Source organism: Hyaena hyaena, unplaced genomic scaffold, assembly GCF_003009895.1.
Source record: "Hyaena hyaena isolate Hyena2069 unplaced genomic scaffold, ASM300989v1 scaffold_53, whole genome shotgun sequence".
Taxonomy (NCBI): Eukaryota; Metazoa; Chordata; class Mammalia; order Carnivora; family Hyaenidae; genus Hyaena; species Hyaena hyaena.
The window spans coordinates 2,410,530-2,428,749 of record NW_024080686.1 but is presented as its reverse complement, the minus strand read 5'-3'; the positions used below and the strand labels follow the sequence as shown (position 1 = coordinate 2,428,749).

At 58.5% G+C, this 18,220-nt stretch overlaps 1 protein-coding gene across 5 annotated transcripts in view; it reads right to left on the bottom strand.

Annotated features, from left to right (window-relative positions):
• ATP6V1C2 (ATPase H+ transporting V1 subunit C2) overlaps positions 1–18,220 on the bottom strand; it is a 54,066-nt gene that overhangs the window by 6,588 nt on the left and 29,258 nt on the right. For 3 of the 5 annotated variants that reach the window (XM_039231037.1, XM_039231036.1, XM_039231034.1), the window contains exons 4-10: positions 16,939–17,024; positions 10,118–10,212; positions 5,298–5,389; positions 2,628–2,726; positions 2,013–2,081; positions 1,652–1,744; positions 1,448–1,541 (exon numbers count right to left, since the gene is read on the bottom strand). In XM_039231037.1, coding sequence (XP_039086968.1) covers positions 1,448–1,541; positions 1,652–1,744; positions 2,013–2,081; positions 2,628–2,726; positions 5,298–5,389; positions 10,118–10,212; positions 16,939–17,024 — 628 coding nt within the window. Of the gene's footprint in view, positions 1–1,447; positions 1,542–1,651; positions 1,745–2,012; positions 2,082–2,627; positions 2,727–5,297; positions 5,390–10,117; positions 10,213–16,013; positions 16,044–16,938; positions 17,025–18,220 lie in introns of all 5 variants that reach the window. The other 2 variants (XM_039231035.1, XM_039231033.1) reach the window with 1 other exon arrangement.

Here is an 18,220-nt window from a genome sequence, read left to right as displayed (position 1 = left end):
GACCACCCGTGCTGCGGGCCGGGCCTCCTGCCTGGGCCCTTGTGACAGCTGCCACAGTCCAGCCCCCACCCAGAGCCCGAGGTAGGGGCCGCGGGGCCAGGGCTGGGGCCAGCAGGGCTGCTCAGCTACAGAGACCGCCGAGCGCCCCGGCTGATGAGGGTTTGGGGCGAGCTGAGGTCAAGGAGAAAAACCCTTTGGTTTTCCAGCTCATTGGTGACCACCCTTCCTGCCTGGGCGCGTCGGGTCTGAGACCTCGGGGCCCGGGGCCACCTCAGCCCTTTGTCTCGGGGGAAGGGGCCTGGACCCAAAGCCTGGCAGATTTGGGATCTGAAAAGCGTGTGTTCAATCAGTGTGCACACACGCATCCGCACACATACAAGGGGCTGAAACTGCGCACATGGGCACAATTCTATGACCAGCTCCCAGCTCCTCCCCAAAGGGGATGGGCCAGGCCAGCGGGGCTTAGAGAACCCCAGTGTGGGAACCCCCGAGCTGCGGCTTACTTCTGAGGGGTGACTTGTCCGGAGTCCCTGTGAAAAGGCCACAGACCCAGAGAGGTCAAGCCGGACGTGCGGATTCCCGCGGCCTGACATCAGAGAAGGCTTGGGGCAAACACTTGGCCACACGGGAGGTACATCTTGCTCTTCACCCAAGCACATAGTTACAGCCTTATGTTTACACACCAGGTTTCCTCCAAAAGGCCTACTCATTCTTCCCCTCCTCTCTACTCTGGAGGTTGATTTGGAAGCTTCTCAGAGAACGCGCCCTGAGGGCGATGGGCGAGAAGGGACCAGGAGACATTCCACAGAGGCAGGGAGTCGCCTGGCTCAGGCCCACCCTGCGGCGGGAGGATGCCACATGTGGAATGCGCCCATCTTATGGAGCAGTAGAGTGACTTTGCCAAGGCCACACCGTTCACACTTCCAGACTGAAAGCCTGGTTTTCTCCCTCCTGAGCTCTGCTGCCCTTGCACACGGGAGGTTTCTGAGTGGCTCTTGTCAGAAGTCTCTGCGATAAACACCCACTCTTTGCTAAAAGCATAGGGGACATAAATACAGGTGCTGGTGACAGAGGGCGTCACATCACACCTGGGGCGCTGCGCTGCTGAGAACAGCAAGGTGACGGAGGGGACAGAGCCACCTACTTTCCAGTCAGGGAACCCCACCTGCCCTGCCCGACCTTGGGGCGGAGAAGGGTCAGGTGGGGTCCTCTTCCTGGGGGCGGGGTGCTCACTGACTTCCAAGAGCCTCAGTTTCTCAGCTGCAGAGCGGAGCTGGGAGTCCCTTCCTGGAAGGGCAGCACCAGGACTCAGGAGCTCAGAGGAAAGCTCCCAGCTCACATGCCACCTGGGGGCCCCTCTCTTTTCCCCCAGACACACCATGTGCCCCCAGGGAGGAGCCGCCCTTGACCTTGACCGGAGCCGCTTGCCCTGCCGTGGTCTACTCACATACTGTTGCTTCTTATCAGACAGCAGCCGGCTCAGCTCTTCCCTTTCCCTCTTTATTTCTTTCTCATCATAGTAAAATTCACGGACAGTGAACCTTAAAACAAGCAAACGAGAGGCCTTCGCCAAGAAGCTTCCAGTTGGAGCAGTGGCACCTGCAGTGGAGATGGCCCAAACCCGGAGGAAGCCGCCACGGCCAGCCCTTACTTGTTCTCTTTGGCTTTGGTTTTGAAATCATCGATCACTTTTCGAAACAGGGTCACGGTGAAGAGACCGCCCTCGTTGTCCTCAGTGATCAGTCTGGTGGAGAGAAGCGTTTGTTCACGGGACTCATCAGCTGGGCCAGGAGAGCCCTGTCCTCACCCCTCGGGGAGACAGGTCACCGCAGAGGTGACACTCTGTCCCCATCAGCCCATGTACAGGGGCCCAGCCAGCGGCCGAGGGCCGGGAACCGAACGTCCCTTATGATTTCCTGACCCTGGCCGTGGGGGCTCAGCCACCTGCCATGGCCCGCCCTATACGTCCCTCTGGGCTTGGTGGCCAGGCGCCAGGCTGGGGTCTCACTTACTTAGTCGACCGCGGGACCACCATGTCCGAGAGGGATTCATAGGTTTTTTGCCATTGTGTGTAGCTTGGTCTGCGAGGATACACAATCATTCAGTGATTTCTGCTCAAAACTTCGGGGTGTTCCACGTATTTAGGGCAATGTACACCCCTCTTCCCGAAGGGCTGGAGTGAGCAGACTTGGGCTAGAGTGCCCCCTGCACCCCAAAGCCCTGCCATGGGCACTGAGAATCCCCTGCCCGGACCCAGCCTCCCCATGAGGGCCTGGGACCCCCCAGAGGACCCATGTGATGTGTGTTGGAACTTTCTAGTCCTGGCCCTGTGTGGCCTTGGGCAAGCCAGCTGACCTCTCTGGCCTCAGGACAAGGGAATACCAGCAGCCCCAGGTTTGCTGTGAGGGAAGTGGGCTCCTGTCTAAGGCACAGGGCTGGCACCCAGCAGGCGCTTCTGTCACCGTGTGCCCCTGCTCCCGTGCACGCCCACGCGTGCCCACTAACTCCCAGTTAGTGCCGCCGGGGGCCGGGCCGTGGACGGCTCTCCTTCCTCTCCATCGGGCGGGCCGGTTTCCTTCCATGATCACCAGCACACGCCGACACACCCACCTCCCCAGGCCACTTACTTGGGGACAATGACCAGAAGCGTGATGAGATACTCGGAGTCCAACACAAAGTCGTCTTTGCTCACAATATCGCTCAGCGTCCGGGTGAAGAGGTTTCCCCTAAATCCATGTGGGACAAAGTGGGGTAGGGGTGGTGATCAGGAGCAAGGCGGAGGGAGGAGGCGTGGGCCGGGGCCTCAGGGACGCACGGACCCTCTCCCCCACTCCCCTGCACACACGCACACCACGAGGCCCTGGGGACCGGAGGGCAGGCAGGAAACAGGAAGGGCTCAGATGCTCCCCGGGAGTGCCAGGGCCCTGGGCTGAGTGTGTCCCTGTCCCCTCCCCCCAGTTCTGGGTGGCCGGAGCTGCTGGGACAGCAGGGCCAGAGGCCCCATCGCCGAGGGGTGGCTGAATTCAACACCTCCGTCACCCGTGGTCACCCGCGCTGGCCCGGTGCAAGGCACAGGCTGCTGGGAGGGGACCGCGGGGGGCAGGCAGCTTGAGTTACTCCAGTGTCGGGCTGTCTTGAGCAGAGACAGGCCCAGAGAGAGCTCCGTGTCACTTTTCACGCCTCACGGGCCCATCTGCCAGGGGATCTTCACCTGAAATAGCTTTCATCGTGCCCAGTGGGACCTGGTCGAAATTGAGGTCGTGGTATTTTTAGCACATGGTTCTAGGCTATTGTATCAGCAAGCGAGCCAAGGTAGAGGTCCGGAGTCTGTCTACACCCTCAGCACCCAGGCCAGGATTCCAGCACACGACGCCTCCCTAGGGTATGGCTCTCAAGCACTCAGCCAAGGCCAAAGCTGTAGGTAAAATGCCTCTCCCCTCCCGCCTGTGCATTCACTGTAAGTCCCTGAGGACTCCCTCCAAGGGCACAGGGCCCGTACCTCCGCCATGGCACTTTCACGTCACCATCCCACTGCCACGTCCCACCTGTCTGGTTTCTGCCTGTACTCCCCACACAAAGCAGATTTTCTATAAATGTTTGTCGGGTGAATAATTGCAAGCCCTCCAAGTGCAGAAATTACATTTTATTCTGCTTTGCATCTTCAGGGCCTGGCATACAGCCTGAGAGTATAGTAGGTGCTTACTAAACGTTTATCAAAAGAAGATAAAGGGAGCGCCTGGGGGGCTCAGTTGGTTGAGCATCAGACTCTTGATCTCTTGATCTCACAGTTGGTGAGTTCGAGCCCTGCACTGGGCTCTGTGCTGTTAGTGTGGAGGCCGCTTGGGATCCTCTCCCCCTCTGCCCCTCCCCCACTTGGATTATCTCTCTCAAAATAAATAAACATTAAAAAAAAAAAAGAAAGGAATAACAGACGAGGAGGTAGAGAACAGCTTTACCCTCCCCTTGCCTCGCCTTCACTCAGCAAATACTCTCAACAGACCAACGCTGCTGTGACTCAGTGGACGACTTCTTCACCTGTCGACTGAAGGGACCGGACCCGAGGTTTGCTCCCCCCAAACAATCCTCAGGAGCCCACAAGGCGGCGATGCAATGAGCCGGCGGATGGTCAGTGCCGTGACTGATCTATGCCAACGTCTCCATTTAGGGCTCTCTGCCATGGGCACCCTGCCCTGCACCCACCCTCACCCCTCCGTAGAGCCAAGGAGGAGGCAAAACACAGGTGAGGCCCATTTAGCTCTGATACAAAGTCAGGCCACCAACAGCGACCATTTCTAGTCAACGTGCATCTCTCTCTCTTCTGTTTTCCACTGTCCACTAAGGTGCTATTTGCTTCGTTCACAAGAGGGCGGCTGGCCCAGTGGCCATCCGAAGAGGGAACCAGAGGCTGAGCTACCCGGTGGGACGGCCGTAGGAGACGACAGCCGGCCGTGACCGCCCCTGGGCACGTCCCTTCTCTGGAGTGCCTTCAGAGAACTGCCAGCAGGATCAGATCCCGAATCTGGGGAGACTGGGAGGGTCCTCAAGCCAACTCAGCCCTATTCAGGAGCAACTTCCACACTCCCTGGCAGGAGCTCATCTGGCTTCTTCTTACATGCCTCCAATAACAGGGCGCTCACCACCTTACAAGGTCATTGCTGCCGTCACATCACTGGGTTTATGCTTTTCTCCAGACACCTCCCGCCATCTTGGTGACTGGTGACTAGTGCCCGCTGGGCCAACCACCCTGCTTCGCCTCTCTCACAGGGTGCTCCTTCAGTTGAGTGGAGAAGGCCCCAGAGTCCCTGGGGTTTCTCTGCTCTGGGCTGCACAGCCCACTGCCCTTGGGGGGCCTCGCAAAGGGCCAGGCTCTGGCAATCCGGTCCCCCACTGCCTCGGCGGGGAAGGCCCCCTGTAAACAAAGGCCTTGGGCACAGCCTAGGTATTCTCAGTAGCCTGGGGAGGGTGGGAGAGGGAGGGGAGGCAGGGGAGGGCCAGCATCGTACTCCTCTCTGGGCACAAGCGCCCCTGCTCGGGCCTCTCCTCCCGGTGATGTGCACCAGGGCCCTCCTCCCCTCCCCTCTCCTCTCCCAGCACACGGCTCCAGGAGAGGCTGGCGCGCGCTGTGTCTGCCTGCCTGGCTTGTCTGCTCTCTGTCTCAGACGAGGACACAGACCCTGGCTCACCGGGTGATCTGATCGGCACACTCCTGCCCTGCCCCGGCCCGGCTCCCACCCCTGCCCCGTTCCCGTCCAGCCTGGCTCCCGCCCTGGCCCGGCTCCGGCAGCGCAGACGCTCACATGGATTTCTTCTCCAGGTTCTCCAGGTTTGTCTTCAGGGTGTTGTAGGCGGCTGTTCGGGACTTCAGGTCAGTCTCGATTTGTGCCAGTTGCTATTTAGAAAAGCAAAAGAGTTTCAAGAGTCGGTCAGACTTTTCAAAATGGCCATAAACTCTTCGTGGTGCACTTAGGAATCCATGTCAGTAATTTCAAGCCCTTCGTGTACCGCCAGGCCAGCCTGGGGGACCCCCATCCAGGCTTCTATGGGGACCCACCGTGATGGCTCAGCCCCGACCGGCACCAGGTCCCCAGCTCAGCTGGGCCTGGCAACCCCTTCCATTCTGTGTAGGCAGGAAGGTTCCATTCAGCCTGGATGCGGTCACCCGTCGGGCACTAACGCGATTCCCTGATCTCGAGTTTCGAGGGGGGGGGGGGCCCGGACCCCATCCTGCAGCAGGTGGGCAGAGGGGCCGTGGAAAGGGGGAAACAGAACGAGCCTTGCTCTCCTGCTCTCTGGCCGCCTGGCCTCAGATGCTCCATGTGCCCGGCCAGAGTGACAACAGCCTCCCCACGGGGTCCAAACACTGCAGGGCAAATGGCCGCCAAGGCGCACCTCCCCGGAAGCCCTCAGAACACAGCAGCTGTTAAGATGCCCACAGCTACCTACCCGCCCCGGCCCTCCAAGGTTCAGTGGGGTGCATGACTACAGAGTTGGTTCAATAAAACATGGCACCTCCACATTATGGAGAAGTGAGCGGCCATCAAAATGATGGTGGTAGATTCCTACACACAGGCACGCGGTGGGGTGCAGGGTGAACCCCCAAAGACCTCCGGATTCTCTTCTCAGCCCCACGTTCTGTGACACCCCCCTGGTGGTGTGCAACTGCCCATGTGGGCTCCACGCCAACAAATGGGACACGTCAGCACTCTCCATGACCCAGAAGACCCGCGGAGTCATTGCGCGAGAAAATGGAGACGATCTAGAGGGCACGAACAATTTTGAGTTGAAATATAAACATTCTGTATATAGATGGAAGGATCCACTGTCAAATGTTCAACTCTGGTCACCTTTAGGGGGTTTCAGACGGAGAGGGGCACCCGGCTGGCTCAGTCAGTTAAGTGTCCCACTCTTGATTCCAGCTCAGGTCATGATCTTCTGGTTTCGTGAGTTCAAGCCCCTGCGTCGGACTCTGCGCGGACAGCTCAGAGCCTGCTTGGGGTTCTCTCTCTCTCTCTCTCTCTCTCTGCCCCTCCCCCACTCACTCGTGCTCTCTTGCTCTCAAAATAAATAAATAAACTTAAAATTTTTAATGGGAGAGGAAATGGAGGGGTGGTGTCATGGGAAGCCTTTAATGTCTTTATCTTTACATCTGGATGTGTTTGATTTTTAAAGTAAGATTTATAAACTTTTTATAATTTTTAAAAAACGTTTTCCTTTGAAATGATGACAGATGCGTGGGAAATAAAAAGAGAACACGGGGGGGCGAGGGGGTGGCGCCCAGCTGGCTCAGTCGTTGGGGCGTGCGGCTCCTGATCTTGAGATCATGAGTTCGAGCCCCGTATTCAAAGCAGACTTACTTAAAATAAATAAATAAAAATATTTTTAAAAATATTTAAATTTTTTTAATAGGACCCAGAGATCCTATGTACCAGCTTCCTCCACTACTGATGCCTCACAAAGCATTAATACACCATCCTAACCAAGACACTGGCATAGGTAAAATGCACAGATCTTAATTTTTAATTTGTGTGTGTGTGTGTGTGTGTGTGTGTGTGTGTGTGTGTATTAGGGCACCTGCATGGCTCAGTTGGTTGAGCCTCTGACTCTTGATTTCAGCTCGGATCATGATTCCAGGGTTATGGGATTGAGCCCCAAGTCGGGCTGCAAGCTGAGCGTGAAGCCTACTTAAGATTCTCTCTCTCCCTCTCCTTCTGCCCCTCGCCACCCTGTCCCCCATGCTCTCTGATTAAAAACAAATAAATTAATTAAATGATATATATATTTTTTAAAGGAAAAAATCGAACACAAAAATCCTACATCTTCCTTCCTTTTCTGGCTTCACCACAAGCCAAGGAAATGCTGCAGAAGGGAGTTTGGAAACCACGGACGGTGAGAGGAGCCAGGGCTTGGGACCATCAGGCCCAAACCAGAGGCCAGTCCCCTCTGTGTCTGCCTGTGGGTGCACCGGGGTCGGTTCGGAACCTCTCTGAGCTCAGGGCCACGGAATGACAGGTAGGCTCACAGAGACCGCAGAGCAGGCCGGCCCGCAAGGTGAGGCCCACCTGCACCTGACCGAGTGGCTCCAGGGGGCCAGGTCTCCCCCATCTCTGCAACCCCCCGGCGGGCAGAGCTGGGGGCACGGCATCGGCACAACCAGACGTGCCCAGCGGGCTCCCGGGTGTGTGGCTGGCTGGCACTGCCCACCGCTTAAGGTCAAGGCAGCCATGCTGGGCCCAAGCCCTGGGGGACAGCCCCGCAGAACCCGGGGCTGCTCCAGGGGCTGCAGACACCAGCCAGCAGCGCCCCGAGGGGGTCAGCGTGAAGCCGCCCCGACCCTCGGCTGGACACGAGCGCAGTGGAGGAACACATGCTTTGCTGTGTTGCACGGGTGACACCTGAGGGCTTTTCTGAAACTGTGGCATGACCCAGCCTGCGGAGACCGGCAGGGCACTGGGCTGGGTCCCTCTGCCCAGACGACACGACAGGCTGCCACATGCCGACAGGCTGCCACATGCCGTGGGCAGGGCCGGAAGGGGGCAGAGCCCTCCGCACCCTTAGACCTCTTCCTCTAAGGGAAGCAGGTGGGCTCAGTTCCCGGCTGTTGGGCGGGTCTGGAGGCCTGGCCCTGACCGCGTGGCCCAGGCCTCCCCCCCGGCCGGGAGACCTGATACTGGGTACAGATACCCAGTAAGTGCTCCTCGCTGCCCGCGGGACCAGCGGCTTTCGTCTCCCCGAGGGGCTCCCTGAACGGGAAGCTCCTTTGACCAGGGCATCTTCAGGTGACACATTTAGACCCCCGTCGGAGGGACAGACCTGAACCAGGGCTACGGGCATCGCACACATGGTCCTGGGGCAGGATCACCCCATGGAGCCAATTCTCAGAGCCTCTGCCCAGCCAGCCTCAAAGAGCCGGCCCCCTGCAGTGGAGATAGCCCCGGGGGGGCCCTTGTGAAGTCGAGTCTCACACACACACACACACACACACACACGGCCCACCCAGAACCTGCATGCGCACCCCAGGTCCGGCGGCAAGCCACCTGACCTCTCAGCCAGCTTCCCCTCTGAGACCAGAGGAAGGGGATCCAACCTCACAGGGGTGAGGCGGGGAGGAAGAGCCTCGGGAGGTTCTGGCCCCGCGGGCAGTGCTGCCACAACCCGTGCCCTCCTCGCACCGCCTGCTCCCCTCCCAAGTCCCTCTTCGGGCGTCTGGGCCAGAGAGAAGCCGAGGCCTGTGTCCTCCACACCTGTTCTGCTCCCCCGCTCAGGTGAGGCCCCGACGTGTTCCCGGGGCCTCGTCACCGCGCCGCGTCCCTGGGACCCCCACGCCCGCGAGCACCGTCCCGAGGGGACTCCGAGAACGGCCTGAGCGCCCTGCCCGGCTCAGCCCGGCCTCGTGAGCGCAGCGCAGGGCGCGGCGGGCCCCACGAACTGCAGGGGTGCTTCCCGGGCGGGTGACAGCGGCGCCCACACCGCCGGGAAGCCACGCCTGCACAGGTGCTCTCTGGGCAGCCCCGCCTCGGAGGGCCTTCCAGAGCGGGGACGTCAGTGATGTAAGCAGTGGCCGAGGGACCCCTCCCATTCCGGACACTTCTGGCCTCACCCGAGTTCCCAGAGACACAGGCTGGGCACCGGTGGCGGGGTCCCAGGGGCCCGGCTCCTCCGCCTGGCCCGCCCAGACACACCCGGGTGGCGCTGTGCTCCGAGGAGACGACAGGAAGGCTTTGTTCCCGGCCTGAGACTCTGCGTCCCGGCCACCCCAGGCCGAGACAGGACACACTGGGGGCTCAGTATATGGTGGACGCTGGGGGACAGGCAGTCGCAGACAATCAGCGCCCACCCTCAGTGAGGCAGGCAGGAGTCGCCAAGGCTGCGAGACCCCCTCAATGGCCCCCAGAGCTGTGTGCCCACCGTGCTCTTATTTATGAGGTAAGAGCTAGAGGCCATCGCTCACCGACGGTGGAATGGGGGACACGGCACCACCTGGCTCACTACTGTCACAGGCTCCTCAAAGCAGGAGTGTGGGCGCCCCGGGGACGCCTTCCATAGACGCCTCCCGGGAGTTCGGGCTGCCAGGCCGGACTCTCCGCTGGAGCAGGTGGTTTGGGTCAGGCGAGCACCCTGGGCTGTGCTGGGGGCTGAGGTTCTTATTAGCAGGGCAAGTTGGGGCCGGGCTAGTCCATCAGCACCTTTCAGACAGAAAGGAGCCGGAGGGGATGCGCCGAAGGGGCACCAGGGTCTGGTCACCGGTGGCGCAAGAGCACGTCAGGGGAATGTCCCTGAGAGGCAGCCGCCTGCCAGGTAACAGGGCCAGCAGAGGTACAGGGAAGGGCAGGTGCCCGCCTTGAAACCCAAAAGTCCCTGTCCTTGCCCAGGCCACAGAAGGCCACACCTCAGAAAGGCACCGGGCCTGGTCAGGGCTGGCGGGAGGCAGACCGGAAGGGGACCCCACCCCGGGGCCCTCAGCGGAGCCGGAACCCCGCCGGGCCTCCCGCCTCCGGCCTCCCAGAAAGTTCCCCTTTGCATCGCCAGGGGCCGAACACCAACGTAGATCCACCCCAGCTGCTCACATGCCCCTGGTCACCGACATGAAACTGTCCCCGTGAGAAGGCCCTTCTCTTACCTTCTCTAGAGTGTCCACCACGCTGGCCAGGGGCTGCTTTGCCGGATACTTGGCCATGTCCCATTCAAAGTGGGTCACGAAGGACGTCAGGTCAACTGGAAGAAGCACGTGGCAACAAATGAGGGCGACCCTCCCCGTCTCGTGAGACCAAGGTTGCCAACCCCATGCCGAGCGTCCCCCACTCACACCAAGGAAGGGGTCAGAGACTCTGGCGGGCAGGCGGGGGGCTCTGGGAAAGCGCCCCCCCTCACCCCCCATGGAAGCGGGGCACTGAGCCTTCGGTAAGAACCCTCAGCAGCGCCCACAGCCCGTGAAAAGCCCACCACCAGCCCCAGGCCGCTGGACCCTCCTGTACCCCAGACCCTCTCCCAGAGATCCGCACCGGGGAGAACCCGCTTCCCCACGAGGTAGATGCAGACCCGGGAGGTACTCTGAGGGCCGGGCTAACTCCCTGTCCTTTCCTGCTGCGTCAGCCACACCCCCCCGCAGGGGTGTTACTGTTCTGTGCTGAGGTACCTCGAAGACACTCCAGAGAGCCGGGAGCCAACCCTCGAAGACCACAGAGCCAGTTACAGGGGCGCCCCCTGCTCTCAGGGTGAGCTGCCTCCCCACCTCCCGCATCCAAGCACTGGACAGAGTGGATTTCAACACCCACGGCCTGTTTTAAAGAAAGCATTTCGAACCCTGGCTCAACACTAGAGGCTGCGACGGTGGCTGTTACCAGCCGGGGACAGTGGGGGGTGCACTGGTCAGCGTCTGTCCTTTATACAAAGTCTACGGTGAGGACACCGAGTCAGGGCCTTCTCAACACGCTGCCCTTACTCTCTCGGCAGACAAACCGGAACCTGCCACCCCTGGGGTGTTGCTAGTTCCCTGATCAGCCGCGGGTCTGGAGTTGAGGTCAGACAAGCCACAGTGGGTGACCCTGGGCGGATCTAGAGACCCTGGGCCTCCAGCATGTTAGCACCTAACCCCCTTTGCACCCCAGTCTCCTGACCTGAGAAATGGGGCAGGGAGAGGAGGCCACACCCCCTCCGAGTCCCCCCTCCTCAGATCCCAGGGCCCAGCTGCTGGCTACACCCCACCCCTTCCCCTCCCAATAAGTCAGGTCAGCATATGGGATGCTGAGGCGGCCACCCAGGATCCCTCAAACATGTGCAAGACCAGCTTCCGATACCGGATCCTCACCCCCGCATACGTGCCCGCCCACCCTTCCCAGTGTGTCCTTGTGCAGATAAAAGGGACCAGTCATCGCTCCCTCAAAGGTCAGTCCCCTGCACGAAATGCCAGTCTCTACCCTGAGGGGAAGGATGGGCCACACCCCCTCGATCTCAAGGCGCTCGGCTTCCTAGGGAGACGACCCGGCCCCCGTCACACCGCAGCGAGTGGCAACAGCGTGGCAGGGTGCCAAGGGCGGGAGAGATGGCGTCTGACTCCATGGGGCACGGGGGGTGGCGCCCGGGAGCCGGAGTTTGCTGTGTGGCCAGCGGGGGAGGGTGCTGGATGGCAGCCGAGGGCGCCTGGAGGTCGTCCTGTGCGGGACATGGGAATCTCTGGGGGACAGGAGGGCCAGCGATGGATCATGGAAGGCCACCTCTGCACTTCCCCCTGTGGTGCCAAAGATACTGGGGCACATCTCTGGAGCCCCCTCCCCCCATTATGTGCCAGAAATCAGCTACACGTCAACTCCAACAGCAGGGCTGAGGAGGTCACTGAGCAGGTTAGGACACCAAGAGTCCAGGGGCCGCGCAGCCAGCCAAGGACACTCATGTGCTGAGATTTCTGAGGGCTCTGCAGGAGAGAAGCCGGTGCAGGGGTGTGGGGGGGAGGGGCCGCGAAGAGGGGCCAGAGGGATGCAGAGAAGGGAGGGCAGGCCCAGCAGGGTGCAGAGACCACTGGCCGCGAAGGAGGCTCAGGGGACACCTGCATCTGCAGGCTGGGTGACCGGGTGGGGGGAGGGGACACGCACTAAGTGGGCGTCAGGGGACGGGGCAGAGGGAGAAGAGGTGAGCTCAACCAGGGGCAAGTTCAAGTCCTTGTGAGGGTAGACAACTTCCCAGGAAGCACGTGGAAATGAAACGGGGCTCAGAGGAGCGAGGCAGCCTGCTGGCGGAGGTGTGGGCACCCAGGAAGTTCAAAGTGCCTTACATAAGGACGCCATCACCGCCCATGACAGCCCTCAGGGTGGGTGACGCTGACTGCCCGCCCACCTTGGCCAGGACACAGGAACGATTTCACCTAGCTGACCATTCAACCCTATTAAGTACTATTACTTTCTCCTGTTTAGAGATGAGACCACCCGGCACAGACCGGTTACCTAACTAACACGGACCATGAGAGGAGGCAGTGACCATGAAGCACATAGACGAGCACACTCCCCCGCTGCCTGCCAGGCGTCAGGTCACGGCTACCGTGGGGGGAGCAAGGGAGCCCATCGCTGCACGAGAACCACCTGCTGATACCTCTGGGCCACTTAGAAGACGGCCTTCCGATTCCACGGGAATTGCAATGAACAAGAGGCGCCAAGGTGGAGCCCTGACCTGATTGGATGAGCGTCCTTTTAAGGAAAGACCCCAGAGATAGATCGAGCAATCTGTCTCTCCCTTCCCGTGTGCTCACACCAAGAAGAAGGAACCAACCTCCTGGCACCTTGACCTTGGACTTCCAGCTTCCAGAGCTGCAAGAGATAAATGGCTGTTGCGTAAGCGTCCCGCCGCCCCGGCCTGCAGTATTGTGTCACAACCCCTCGAGCTCGTACAGATGTGGGGATAAATCTGGTATTAATCGGGATTTGGGGACTGCCACACTCTGGCAGGGAAGATTTGGGCAAGGGTGTGGGCCAGGGAGGAACAGAACAGACATCTGAACGATGCGGGTGCGGGGGGAGGGTGGGGTCGGAGGCAGAACCAGAAGGTCGGGAAGGGCGACTCCTGTGGCAGCGGGGCCACTTGCGGAGCCCTGGCGAGGGCCACGGAGGCCGGCCACGCGCTGCCAGGCTGTGGCAATCGCCCGTCCCACCCGCCGGCCTCAGGCAGGAGACGCCAGGCAGCCGCGTTCTCTGGGATCTGTGCTGTCTCTGCCCTGCGCTGCCACTTCCAGCACCCTGTGGGGGACCCACCACCCCAGCCGAGCCACCTCCCACCGCTCCCTCTCTCTCACTGCTGCCTTCAGCCTTCAACACTGGGACAGAGGTCGGCTCCTGAAAGCCTGGCGACCGGGCCTCCTCCTCCTGGCCTCGGACACGCACCTGTTCCCTTGCGCTCGTGATGCTGCATGGCCAGCCTGATTCTCTCGTGCCTTCAGGCTCCTTGAGGGGCAGGTGACAGTCTCTGTGTCCCCAGGGCCTGTCACAGCACCCAGCAGAGTGCAAGCGTTCCCTGTACGAATCTCCCTCCTAACTCTGGTGACTGTGCTAACTTGCACTACCTGGGGGGCTCAGAAGAGATACATCTCGGACCAAGCCCATCATCTCCACGCACTGGCACACACTCTAAGGCCTTTAGGGCACATCAGAGAGAACGAGTTGCCTCTTTCCTCTAGGAGCGCCCCTACAATGCCTACAAGACACTGCCCGTCCCCTTGACTGGGTCCTAAGTACTCAGCCTCCATTCCCATCACAGCACGTGTGGGACTGCTGTGCCCTTGGCCCTGAGCTCTCGGACGGCAATCGTCTCCGCATGCCCTGCAACCAGCACAGCGCCTGGGACCTGAGAGCCGTGCAGGAGTGTCCGCGAATGAAGAGGAGGTCAGATAAGGGGGCTGTGCAGACCTTACCGCAGAGGCCCGGTGAAACCTCTGGAATGTGACCGTGACCTCCCCTCCTCAGACACCTCCCACCCCGCGTCGGAGCACCAGCTCCAGCTCCAGACGCCGGCCCTTGCCCTGGGCCACACACCCAGGGGCAGCGTTGCCCTGTCCACACCCATCGCCTCTGGTGACAACATGGTCTGAGGACGGTCCTCCATCTTAGAAAGCCACGGCCACCCCGGGCCTTCCTGTCCATCCGGTACTGCAGCCTTCTCTGTCTCCCCTCCCCTGGCGGAAGTCAGAGAGGCCTGGCCTCCCACGGAGCAACTCGGGGCTAGGGCTGTTGGCCAAGGTTGAGGTCAGACCATGACCCAGGCGGGCTCATGCGGAACCAAAACACACTGTATGTAGACAGCAGCTCGTGAGCCACCGTGACGTCATCTCAGAACCGGAACAAGCCCTTCCCGGCAGCAGCAGAACCAGAGGCCTGTGACCACAGGAGCTGCCGGTCAGCCAGCCACATCTCCGGGTGTTTGTGACTTCTGTCACGTTGTAGGGGCTGCGCCAGGCAGTGGCGCGCTTGCCCGGCTTCTGCTACAATCCAAAGCATCTATGTCCCTCCAGACTCAAAGCTCAGTTGGGCGCGGAGAACAAGCAGAAACAAAAGGTGCCTCAGTAAGGCCAAGAGCCTGTTAAAGGATGAAGTCCATTGGCAGGTGAGAAAACCAAGGCCCGGAGAGGTGACCTGCTAAGGTCTAGGACCAGGTCTGACCGCTCCAGCGCTGCTGCTGCTGGCTGTCCGGACAGCACTTCCCCTCCCGGGGAGATGGATTAACTCCCACCTGGGGGGCGGGGGGAGACACTGAGCCTTCCAGTTAATTCCGTCAATAGCTAGTTTCGTGGGTGTTCTGCAGAAGAAAAAGAAAAAGATTTCCCAACCCAAACAATATCAGGAAAACCTGAGCCAAAGTCAGTCTGAACAGGTGTCTTGACTGCAGTACTTTTCAGAGCCTTTACTATGCTGACAGACATTGTGGATGTCAGGAGTCCTTGGCAGGAACGCTGCCATAGAGCTCTTGACCTTTATTTGCACAGGGTTGGTTCTAGAACAAGCCTTAGAAGCTCTAGTCTCAGAAGTCAAGGGGACCCGATTCTCTGGGGGGCCTAGAGATAATCAAGCAGATGACAGAAGCCAATAGAGCCAAATTTCCTCCTCCCGAGATGAGAGGCGGCCGGCCCTCAGAGTAGCTGCCGTCTGCCCGGGGGATGGAGATGGTGGAATGACAGCCTCTGGTTTTAAGTAATATGAATTTTGAGTAAAACGTAAGCATCCTGGTTGCTATTTTAATGTGAGTTCGAATCCTTGTGCCTTAAAGACCAGGTTTTTACACAGAAAGGTAGCTCTCCACCTTAAGTCAGCTCTCCGATCTAGAACCCTACAAGTTACCTGCTGGGAAATAAGATCGGCTGATCGATTAAACAAAATAATTTTTTATTAGCACCAGCAAGGAATTTCCATGTAACAAACAGATTGCACGTGGAAAGGTATATTGAGAAGTTCCAATCTGTAAAGATTCGTGTTCGTCCTGCAAGGTCTTGCAGGCCTTACTTCCACCAGTTTGGAGAAAACCTGAAGCAAAGGGCTCCTTCTAACGCTAAAGCCGGGAATGGCCCGTTCAGGCTTGAGGGCCCCCCTCCCCCCCAGGAGGCTCATGGAGAAGAAGCCTCCTTGGCTGAGTGGACCCCCCTCGGGGCCACAAGCCAAGCCTGACATGTAAGGTGCCAGGGTCCACAAAGCAGCCAGCCTCCAAGAGCGGGCAGGAGAGGGGACACTGAGGACCGACATCCAAGCAAGCCGCAGACCAAAGGCCAAAAGATGCAGAGGTCCACCTTGAACTTGAGAGCCAGGGCACTCCCCATTCCTGGAGGCATGCAGTGCTCGAGGGGCAAGGCAGGGCAGGCATGAGAGAGAGGGAGGAAGACAGGTGACGGGTCGTACGGACATGGTGACCAAGGTGCCCGGTTGTTACTGGAGCGAACCCCGTGACCCCATCACCGCACCCCTACGACCAGCCGGGGAGAATCCGCCTTCCCGGGGACATGCAGCCATCACACCAAGCACACTCACAGCAAACCACGCATAACCTACTCTTCAAATATTTCATTTTTTCCTTCAAACCTGCAATGTAATAAAGGGGGTGGGTTATTATACTGCGTTAACACACGAGGCCAAGTTCAGGTTGGGGAGTGCGAGCCTTTCCATTTGTCAAGTGAAGCCAGCAAATACAAAGGCCTTTTACGGGGTTCCCAAGAGGGGGAAATAAACATGAACTGCTGTAACGAGTGACAGAGGTGTTAAATGGAGTCACACGCTCTGGTTTGCGGCATCCGCACACGCGAACAGCCGCAGGTTTCGCGAGCTCCGCGGGGGTGAAGCACTGAATTCTCAAGCTTCCAGAGTCTCAGTTTCTGTCCTGCACGTTGTTGAGTGCGCGCAGATTGTACGCACACGGTTAACGGGCCCGAATGTCTCTGGAACTTGAAGGTCCCCCACAGCACAGGGGGGAGGGACGTTCCAAATGCGAGCACACAACACAGAGCAGTTTTGGTCTCTGGTATTTACTGGGCACAATGAAGCCTGAAGTTTGAGGCTTTCCTCAGCCCCTGAGGGCATTTTCCAGTGTGGAGAAAGGGATCAAGGTTGGGCGGGGGTGCGGGTGGAGGTGGGGGAAGGGGTGGAATTTTCCATGCAGGATAGAGCAGAAACTGATAGAGATGGTGGGTAGGCCAAAGAACCATCAGACCCCCCGACCCCGTTCTCCCCTTCAGAGTTCTGCAGGGTAAGAAACGCCAGCTTCTGTGGCTTTAGAAATACCACAGCAAGACCACGAACACGGCAAGGGACATGCCTTCAGCCTGGTGGTGCTGCTGGGCTCAAAAGAGCATGGACTGCTCAGCCCGACGTGTGGACTCAGACCTTCCGTGGGGGCTCGTAACATTTCGGCACGGCCAGGGCCACCGATGGGCTAACACTGGCCGGGAGAGCCCCGGCTAAGAACATTCCAGTGACCTACCTCCATTGGCCAGGAGGTTCTCCGGAACTTTCCCCTTAGCATCTTCCATGACTTCTACCACGCTCTGGGCCATCCTCTTGATGAGGCTTTGGGAAAGAACAAGAGGCCATTAGAGAAGGAACAAGCCCGTCCTCGGAATATACTCACGCTGGGTGCCGCCTCCGGGGAATCTGCCACTGTAGGCAGCCACTTAAAATGCGAACCGTCTTTGAACCAGTATTTCCACTTCGGAGAAACTATCTTCAGGAAATAGGGCAAGCAGGAAAAAAAAAAAAAACCTTTCTGCATAAAAAGATGTTCTTCTGTAGCATGGAGCTGACAGCAAAGAACTAGAAACCACTGGTAGGTTCAACAATAGGGGATTGTTTGCGTAAAGGATGACATATCCCAACTGAAGGGTTATTAGGCATCCACTGGAAATAAGGCTTACAAAGAATTTCTAACATGTAGAACAAGGGATGTATTATAATGTTGCGTGGAAAAAAAAAAAAAAACCCAAGATCCAAATTTATGGAGACGGCGTGGCCATGACTATGTGAGAATGTTCTTCTGACTTTAATGTATTTCCGACCATCAACCGTGATGACAATTTGGCATTGAATACTGAGTATAGTTCAGGATTGCTTTTATTATTTTATTTTTCATGTCTTTTTGATGTTTATTTTTGAGACAGAGAGACAGAGACAGAGCGTGAGCAGGGGAGGGGCAGAGAGAGAGGGAGACACAGAATCCGAAGGAGGCTCCAGGCTCTGAGCTGTCAGCAGAGAGCCCGAAGCGGGGCTTAAACCCATGAACCGTGAGATCATGACCTGAGCTGAAGCCGGACACTTAACTGACTGAGCCACCCAGGCGCCCCTGTTTTGTTCTTAATTTTTATTTTAAGTAGGCTTCATGTCCAACATGGGGTTCAAACTCACAACCCTGAGATCAAGAGTCACATGCCCTGCCAACTGAGCCAGCCAGGTGCCCCATGCAGGGTTTTTTTGTTTTTTGTTTTTTTCCTTTTTCTTTTTAGTAATCTTTACACCCAAGGTGGGTTTCAGACCCATGACCCTGAGATCAAGACTCACATACTCTTCCGACTGAGCCAGCCAGATGCCCCCAAATGCATGATTTTGACCAAATTCATTTCATCTCTTTGTGCCTCAGTTCTTTTATCTGGAAGATGCAGATTACACCCATTTTGTAAGATTATTACACATATTAATACAATGAATCAGACACCGAGCATCTAGGAGCAGAGGGTCGGCTCCTGGAGGCTGAGCAGTGAGAAGTCCGATTG